Below are 9865 nucleotides of genomic sequence, written 5' to 3'. Positions count from 1 at the left end.
AATCTTTGGCATTTCTGAGGAGAGAGAGAGAGAGAGATAAAAAAAAGAAAAACGAAAACGGATTGCACTAACAGTGTTGGTTCAGAGAAAAGAGTGAGATTTGTATCAAAGTTCAGTTTAAAATGCACAACATTACACATTTATATATATATCTATGCGACATACATCTCCAGAGGTAGGCCTACTATAGGTTTGGCAACGTTGCGAAGTTCTGTTATCATAAGGAGGCGTTATAGGCGTACCATTCAGACTACAAGCATATACTGTACAGCATGGACCTGACTTAGCATAAATATCGCAAAGATATTCACCCGAGGACTTAAATTAGATTTTGAATTAGATTTTTTTTTTCTCTTTTTTTTTTTGCTTTTACGGAGAAGAGAATAAGCCAGGGTTGAAACCCGATAACACAGAAATGTGATTTTCACATTGGGCGGAGAGGAGAGGAGAGGAGAGGGGGAAAAAATGCAAATATCTCAGCAAAGAATCTACACAATAAGGATTAATAGTCTTTTTTTTTCCTTTTTCTTTTTTGCGAGAGAGAGAGAGAGAGAGAGAGAGAGAGAGAGAGAGAGAGAGAGAGAGAGAGAGAGAGAGAGAGAAGCAGGCCTTATGCCAAAGCCAAGGTCGTTTGTTCACACATACTAGCATGAATGACGGGAATAAATGAAATGAATTAAAAAACAAAAAAAAATAATCTGAGTCATACTGTAATGTCGTCCTCCAGTTCTCTACCAGGTTATAAGGAATGTTTTTCTGAATGAGAATTATTCACAGAAGAGACAGCCGAAGAAGGACTTTAAACATGAAATATAATAAAATGTACAGTAATAAAATAATAATAATAATAATAAAAACAAAAACGAGAATAACGAGATGCACACGACAATAAATCAGGAGAAAAACCTTTTTGGATTGAGAAGCCTCGTATCTCTCTTTCACATGTTTATAAAGACTCAGGGAGAAGAACACGTTCCACGGCAAAGTATTTCGATTTTAGCGGATAATTTCCACCTTTTGTTTAATTATTGGAAATGTATAGGAAAGTAAATTAATCGGAAATGTATGGACATTTTTGAAAGAAATGTTGCCTATAATTAATGCCCACAATGTGGACACCAGGTCGAAACAAGTGCATGAAACAACACTGAGGATTTTATTGTGTAGCATATCTTTTGCATAATTATCGTCTCCGGTCTAAACTGTTATACTTTTCAAATTCAAAAGCATCAAAAGTGGCAGATCTACAAGCTCAAAACGTGTCGCTTTCGCGCCACGTCTTGAGCTTGTAGATCTGCCTACTTCTGATGCTTTTGTGTGACCCCCTGTGTGGTGTGATCAAGTCGGGACGTTGATTTATACGAACACATAACAGAACATGGGGACATTTCTCCCCCGACGACAGGAACAAGGCAAACCGGGACAGATTCCGGCGGCATGGGCGTAGGTTTGGACATGATTCTCCTCCCCAAAAAAAAGATGAGGTGCAGAGAGTAACACAAAAGTAAAAAAAGTTTTTTTTCTTTTTTTTTTTTTTGGGTAATATTGCCACTAGCCCCCATCATCGGCGTTAATTCCCTCTCGCTTTTAGGACTGAGAGACAAAGACAAGGACAGTTCATATCGTTCACATGCTCCCGGTCGGACCGTCCATCCGTCCATCCGTCCGTCCGTCCGTCCGTGTGCGCTGAGCGATAAAGGTGACTTGGCGACAAGGAGAAAAAAAAAACACACAACCCCAGACTGGTGGGACGACGATAATGACCTTGGGTGCCAAGGACGGCCAAGTTGCCTTGTCTTTGCCTTTTGCCTTTTTTTTTCCAACATTTCCTACTGAGAGATCTGAGAGTCCCCATTTTCCCATTAACGCACGCCAACCGCTCTTATCTTACAGAAAACACTAAGAAATCCGGTTAAATGGAAGAACATTTTTTTTCTCATTTTGCCTTGTTGGAGGTCATTTTTCACGCTCGGGGAACTCCACTCAACTCGTTACGGCAGACACACGACCCCCCCCTCTCCCCCGGGTTGGGGGTAATGAGAGAGCCTGGCGTGTTCATTGGAGGGTTCCAGAGAGAGGGGGACCCCGGCCCCGCCCGCCCGCTCCTCTTAGAATGGCGGGCTGTGGGCCCTGATGATGATAATTTGCAAGCCCGCGCGTGTGTGTGTGTGTGAGAGAGAAAAAAAAGGTTGCGGGCCGCTTAGCACGCCAGCTACGCGCGCGCGTGCAGGGTCCTCCTCCAGTCGGTCGGTTGCGGCGGCGGCGGTTGCAAACGCCAGGGGACGAGCCCCCGAGATGGCCGCCGCGGCTATATAGCGTCGTCGTCTTTTTTTAATCGATTTGGAAATGTCGTAGACCGCATCGGTGACATCGGGGTCAGCGCTGTGTAGCTCGCTCTGCAGGCACAAACCCTGGGTTTTAAGGAGAGAAGGAGAAAAGGAGAAGAAAAAAACGAAGCTTTAGAGACATTCGTTGGGGACTCGCGAGGCCCATTCGACCAATCACGAGAACTCTTAATACCGACCCCACCACCCCCCCCCCCCCCCCCCATTCCAACCCACGCACACGGGCACAAATACGCACACGCACGCACGCACGCACACACACACACTACTAACCCCTCAGTTGTGTTAAGACAGGTTTTCAAGGGGAGCCATTTGGAAAGCAGTTGACTGTGCGTGCGTGCATACGCGCATGTCGCTCAGCTATTATAGGAAGCCACTCGATAGTGTCCGCTGTGTCTGACTAAGTGTGTCAACATGTAATGAGCTTGTAGATCTGCTATTAATGCTTAAAACAATAACAGGGACTCCCGCCCAAAAAGTATAGTTACAATATTGGGTCGATTGATATGTTACTGATAATATTGTGTGTCACTAGTGGACATACAGTAAATGAATACTTTGTTTCTCAACCATTGACTACTAATAATTTCCTAATAATAATGACTCAACCAGACAAGCCGGTGCACTTCCCCCCCTCTTTGAGATTCTAACTCCCTTTTTCTGTTGAATTTCTTGACCTCCCAACGTATCAGTAAACATACATGGATTGGTCATCATAGGTCACCAGGTCATAAAAATCAACAAATCCTGCATTACCAAATCCATGGTCAGGGACCACATGCAATACCTCCACGGACCACCAGTGGTCCACGGACCACCTGTTGAAAACCCCTGCTTTAGGTGATTGTATACGTAAATGCTGCTATGCTGGTTTTTTTGCTTGTTTTCTTGACTGTTTTTGGTTTGTTGTTTTTGCTCTGTGAAGCACTTTGGAACATTTGCTTTGAAAGGTGCTATAGAGTGTTGCAGTCTATATATATATATTAGGCATGTAACGATATATCGTATATCGCGATATATCGATATTATATCCCGAAGATATGTATCGATTTATTAAAAATAAAAATTGATTTTCCAAAAATAATAATAATAATAATAATTATTATTATTATTATTTTCTTTTTTTAGGTGGGGGCTAGTGTGTGATAAGAAATGTCAGCTGTAATCAAATTCCATCATATTCACATGATTTTGGAGAGAAATGAGACAGTAGAGGCCTGGAGAGGGGAGCTGTATATGTGTCTGTGACTGTGCCCAGGTGATGGTCGTTATTGATGCTCATTAATACATCAAGGAAGGCAAAAAAAATCATTGTGTTGAAAATATCGTGAGAAATCGTATAAGTGAACCTCATATCGTCATACGTACTGTATATCGTATCGTGAGTTGAGTGTATATCGTTATACATGCCTATAATATCTATGATTGTATCATCACCTCTCCGGGGGGCCTTCTTCTTCTTCAGGACGAGAAGCAGAGGCCGCAGCACTCCATGCAGATCTCCAGGCAGTCGGCCGACTCGCAGCAGGCGTCGATGATGCCGCAGTCCATGTCGCACGGCAGGTCGCAGTCGCCGCACTCCTCCGAGGCGCAGCAGCAGCAGAAGCACGAGGCGTCGTCTCCGGCGCACGAGCCGCACGTGGCACAGTCCAGCATGATGTTGCAGAGCGTCAGGAACTCGCAGAACAGGCACGCCAGGATGCAGTGGACGCAGCAGTCTGCCAAAGGGGTTATAGAGTGCGTTTATTAATAACCCGTTCTGTGACCTGAGACCAGGTTCTATAACGCAACAGAAGAATGGTGGTTCTTTAAAGGTATATTCATTGATTTCACTCAAAAAACCTTATAGGTTTCGTTTTTGGCTGGGAGCCTTTCGTCCAATCAGGATAGAGAGCCAAAAACGAAACCTAAGGTTTTTTTCACCCCCAGGGGTTAACTGGGGACAGGGAGGAACTCCTAATATGGTCAGCACACTCTATAGTACAACAAAAACAAAAAAATAAGTGATATTCGAATTAAGTGAAATCACTGAATATACCTTTAACGCATTTTGACCTGAGATCAGATTCTAAAAGAAATGTCTTCTAAATCTTGACGGTTTTCCAAAAAAAATAGCAGATCTACAAGCTCATAGCGCGGCACCGAGTGGCGCGCTACGAGCTTGTGTAGGTCTGCTATTTTTTTGAAAAATCGAAGAACGACTTGACATTTTTTTTAAAATCTGATCTCAGGTCAGAATGGGTTATAATCAGACCAGTGTAGTGTGTCTAGTGGGGAAACCTCGTATATGAATCTGATCTCAGGTCAGAATGGGGGGATATAAACAACAGTATAGTCTCATACCGTCCTGCATTGCCGGGTTGGGCGTCTGAGAGCTGGTGCTCTTCTGGGACGAGCTCCCCTTGCTCCTCTTGCTCCCCTGGGAGGTGATGGACGGGTTGGACTGCAGCTTCCTGCCGCCGCCGCCGCCGGGGGCGGGGTGGCGCGAGGCCCCTCCTCCTCCCCCTCCCGGGCCCCCGGACGAGGAGGTGGACGAGGTGGACGAGCCCCCCCGGGGCAGGGACCCCAGCTTGGGGTGGTGGTGGTGGTGGTGAGGACCCCCGTTACGAAGCCCACCTCCGCCGCTGTTGTGCGTGTGGTGGTGCGGACATGAGTGCGTGTGGCCGGTGGTGGGGGGGTGTGGGTGGTGGTGTTGGTGTTTGGCGTTGGCGGGGCCGTTGTTCCGTGGCGGGTGATGATGGCCGCCGCCGGGCTGCGTTTGGGCGGGGGCGGGGCCGTTCCGGGGGGGCTGCGTCGTCCGGCACGACGACGGCGTCTGCGTCGTGGGGGGGTGGTGGTGGAGGGGGGTGGAGCGAGCAACCGGCTGACCTGGAGGATGGGGATAAACACACACGATGAGAACGACGCCAGCCCCAGATACACACTTCAAACTTTCATTACTTGGTTCATTTGCAAGCTGTATAGTTGCACTGGCCTCTGTCCTATACTGCCCTATACTGCCACCTACTGTCCGTTTATTATATTACACAGTGGGTGAAAAAAAACACACCCCTTATAAGACTAAACCACACCCATCAGAGGTGTGACTTCCATAGGTATACGCAGGTACTTTTAAAAACCTAGAGAAACCTCTGGGTGTCAGGCCGGTATAAAGGAATGGGAACCCCACTGTATACACGTTTGTCGCTTCCTCAGAGCATGCTATAGCCCTGCATGGAAATGAGGCTTGTTGGTTTTATAAGCAGTATATATAAGCCACGAGAGGTCTCAGGTTATACCGGGTATTTTATACAATGGCTGGGGGGGGGCGTATAGGTGTATACTAGACTCCTATTATGTATGTATGAGCACCATATAATGAGTACCAGTAGGGGCGCTGTTTGCCAGAAACAGAGAGAGAGAGACAGTGCTGCACTGTTGCCTGCTAATGAGAGAGAGAGATAGAGAGAGAGAGAGAGAGGAGGGGGAGGGAGAGGGGAGTTGCACCACTCGGTTCACACGGGTGTGACTTTTTTTCCAACCACGTCAAAGGCGTCTTCGGCAAGGAATCGCCACTAGAAAATGGCCGTGTCGACGGCAGGTAACGAGAGTCCAACACAGCCCCTCCTCCTCCTCTGACACACGGAGGAGCAAAGTAGAAAACCATATTATAATGAGAGCATTAAGTGAGGACCAATTATATGAAGATAAGTTTGAAATGGCAAGAAATTTGTCCTTTAGCTGTTTCGGAGAAAAAAAAAACAACGCCTATAGGTTAATTAAAACAGCGTTGCAATTATGCACGGGTCACACTCGCGCTTGAGTGCGTGCGTGCGTGCGTGCGTGCGTGCGTGCGTGCGTGTGTGCATGTGTGTATACGTGCGCTATAGCAAAACAGTCACATACACTGTAGCGTCAACATTGCAGGCAGTGAAACAGAAAAAATTGCAAAATAACAAATAAAGCAGCATTTATAGCCCACAGACTGGTTGTTAGAGGGTTTCAACAACTTGGGATTCCCAAAAAGGGTCTGCGGCAAAAGTGTACTGTAATGTCTCTGCTATCATTGGCAGCCAGCCGCCACAACTACCGCTACTTATATTATATATCATAGAGTATACTGAGTGACATGCTTATATCGTGAAGACATTATATGCCAGGATTTGGTGAATGTATAATATATAACCTTATAACTTTAATATCTCCTTTGTGGACATGAAGTCTGTGCGCGCGCGTGAGTGAGTTGGCATTCGGTGAGCAGACGCAGACCGACCACCCTTGGAGCTGGGTTGCATGCATAGCCTCAAGGCACAAAATGAGGCCTGTGTGTGTGTGTGTGTGTGTGTGTGTGTGTGTGTGTGTGTGTGTGTGTGTGTGTGTGTGTGTGTGTGTGTGTGTGTGTGTGTGTGTGTGTGTGTGCGTGCGTGCGTGCGTGTGTGGTATGCTGACACAGCGTGACAGAGGGAGTTTCTGGGAAACTGAGTCAAGTGACACATCCCCCCGTTGCAAAGGCTCATGGGAAGGCCCCCGACCGCTGGCCCCTCCCCTTCCTCCTTAACCCATTTTGGGGGCGGGAACCCTTTTTTTGGGTGTTTTAAAAGTGGTTATAATTTAGCTATTGAAAAATAGCAGATCTTTACAAGCTTTCTCGTAGCGCGCCACCGAGTGGCGCGCTACGAGAGATTGTCATGATTTAGAAGAGGAACAGCAATGTCCATGTTCACCCACCTATGTGTCCACCCATAGGAGGCCTTAGGTATGTTTCACCAGTTTCAATTGAAACGGGGCCTCCACCCTCAGGGGGGCCTCCAAGCTCCAACTGAACATCAGGCGTCAGTCAACCCCCGCCACTCTTGGCCCTCTCTCTCTCTCTCTCTCGCTCACTGCCTTGCTCTCTCCCACAATGTTAATGTTAAGTTAGTGAAGTTACGCTTATTTTATGTAAATAACATGGTAAAATGTGCAGCATTGGGAGGTAAAGGGGAGACACTTTAATTGTGAAGGGACGACAGGATGAGGAAAGGTGTTGTTGTTGCTAATTGTCGGGAGTCATGGCTGCGTGGTGTGATATTGAACAGTCAAACTATTCGTATCAATATACGGCTGTATCAACAAAATAATGATGTCATTGCGAACGCAGTGAGCACTTAAGTGAGCACTTACTATGAGACCTAGCAGATCATGTCTGTCTGTGTGTCTGTCTATCTGTGTGTCTGTCCCGCTATCCAAATATGGAGTGTGTTGCATCAGCAATCACTCAGCTCCATATATGGGCACAAAAGGGGCCAGGTCCACATATACAGTAACAGCGGGACAGACACACAGACAGACAGACAGACATGATCTGCAGGGTCTCAGCTGCGTTCGCTTCCCGCGTTTGCGTGTCTTACTGGTAGGTATATGGGGGCCTCATATTTGGTTTTGAAACAGGCCTCCAGATTCCTACGGCCGCCCCTGAGAACTCCCCTCAAAGAGCCAGGATGCAAAATCCTTGTCATTCAGCCTCACTTTGAGTTGCTCAGTGGACTGTCTCTCACACAGCCATATGGAGAAAAACATCACACCCGCGTGACGTGAGCGGCACCATACATTCACATTCTGTGCTCAGCCAGTCAGCTTGAGCACATTCCACGCACACGCGCACACACACACACACACACACACACACACACACACACACACACAGACACACAGCCTCAAAATACAACACAGCTCAGTGTTAGGGAACCCTGTAGCGTGTGGAAGACCCATAGATCCATACACCCGTGACCCATAGATCCATAGACCCCAAGGTAGTCGCAATGAAGTAATAAATATAGCAATAGAGTTCAAAGGGTGCAGATGAAGAACAGCTGCACTAATTGGCGTCGTTAAGGCGTGCCATGGCAACAGTTTGTGTCTCGTGTGATGTCACACCAGAAGATATAAGATGATGCACGTGTTTAAAATGTACTGTAGACGTCGAGAGAGAGACAGACAGACAGACAGACAGACAGACAGACAGACAGACAGACAGACAGACAGACAGACAGACAGACAGACAGACAGACAGACAGACAGACAGACAGACAGACAGACAGACAGATGTTGTCTTGGACTGTTTCCAAAGCAGGAGGACCAAAACGAGCCTATCATGCTGCTGTAGCAGTGAGGAACAATCTGTATTCCTTTGGAGGCTACTGTGATGGAGGGACCTTCAACAACATGGAACAGATGGATGTCTTTGTCTTCAACACAGTGTCTTTAAGCTGGAAGAAGTTACCTCCAGTGGGACCTGGGAGAGGGGACGGTCACCTTGAGGTTCCATCCAAACGCTCCAGCCACACAGCTGTGTTGGTTGAAGATACAGTCTACATCTGGGGAGGCGATCCTTACTGCAATGTGCTTTATGCATTTGATGTTGACTCCCACAGATGGTTCCAACCCAGGGTTTCTGGGACTGTTCCAGAGGAGAGGTGGGGCCACTCAGCCTGTGTGTTGGAGAAGGTCATGTTTATCCATGGAGGACACAATCTGACTGGATACACTAATGACATGTACAAGTTGGACACCAGCACAATGGTCTGGTCTTTAATTAACACCAGAGGAACTCCACCTCCTGCTTCACGCAATCACTCTGCCACCATCATCAGGACAAAGATGTTTGTATTCGGGGGCTGGGAGTCCTGGGGGGTCTGCAAAACCATCAAAACCATCAGAGTGTTTGACACAGAGACCAACCGTTGGCTGAACACACCTTCTGCACAACTTCTACCAGAAATACGCTTTTGTCATTCAGCATTTACCTACAATGGAGAGCTGTACATATTTGGTGGCTGGAACTGTAACCAGACCTCCAATGATCTGTGGAAATTCAGTCCAGAGACCTTCTCCTGGAAGAAGGTTGAGCCCAAGGGGAAAGGACCATGTCCAATGGATGGTATGTGCTGTTGCATTGTGGGAGATCGTATCATCCTCTTTGGAGGAAGGAAAGGAGATCACACTATATCTGATGAGCTGTTCATCTTAGACTTGAGTTCTTGTCTTAAGACGTTATGTAAACTAGAAGTTATTCAGTACGCTCTGGACCAATCAGAACTCCCACACAACATCAGGTGGGAACTGGCAGCCATGGCAACCAACGACAACAGACGACAACAACAACGGGGACCACATTCCAGACGAAGGAACAGCAGAAAGATCAAGAAATGATGGATCAACATCTCATCCCACCTGATGGTGAGCCACCTCTCAGCATCACTTACTGAGATTAAAACCTCAGGAGACTCCTTCTCTCCAGACCGGCTCTCTAACCATTCAGCTATAGGCATCAAACAATGGCAATTGTTCCGTCCAACACAATGCGGTGGAAACACAAACCTGTGTCTGTATGTTCCAAACTGAACACGGTGGTGGAACTCTCTTTATTGTATATTTATTTATTTTTTATTTAAATGACCAAGCAGTCCTGAAAGGACGTGGTCCTTTATTGTTATTGTTAGTTGTGTTTTTCCTTCTCCTTCTGCCAAAGAATGGCAGTTTTAGCAAAACTTTAAAAAAAA

General features: G+C 46.7%; 1 protein-coding gene across 1 annotated transcript in view; it reads right to left on the bottom strand.

Moving 5' to 3' along the window:
• Positions 1–1305: 1305 nt before the first annotated feature.
• The window catches only part of mdfi (MyoD family inhibitor), a 77797-nt gene continuing 69237 nt past the window's right edge, over positions 1306–9865 (bottom strand). Inside the window, exons 4-6 of the mRNA XM_080785945.1 lie at positions 4689–5213; positions 3783–4063; positions 1306–2411 (exon numbers count right to left, since the gene is read on the bottom strand). Of these exons, the coding sequence (XP_080642071.1) occupies positions 3807–4063; positions 4689–5213 (782 nt within the window). The 3' untranslated portion in view covers positions 1306–2411; positions 3783–3806. The remainder of the gene's footprint in view (positions 2412–3782; positions 4064–4688; positions 5214–9865) is intronic.

The sequence above is a fragment of the Protomyctophum bolini genome (assembly GCF_963924005.1).
Source record: "Protomyctophum bolini genome assembly, chromosome: 2".
NCBI lineage: Eukaryota > Metazoa > Chordata > Actinopteri > Myctophiformes > Myctophidae > Protomyctophum > Protomyctophum bolini.
This window is presented reverse-complemented; position numbering and strand designations above follow the sequence as displayed.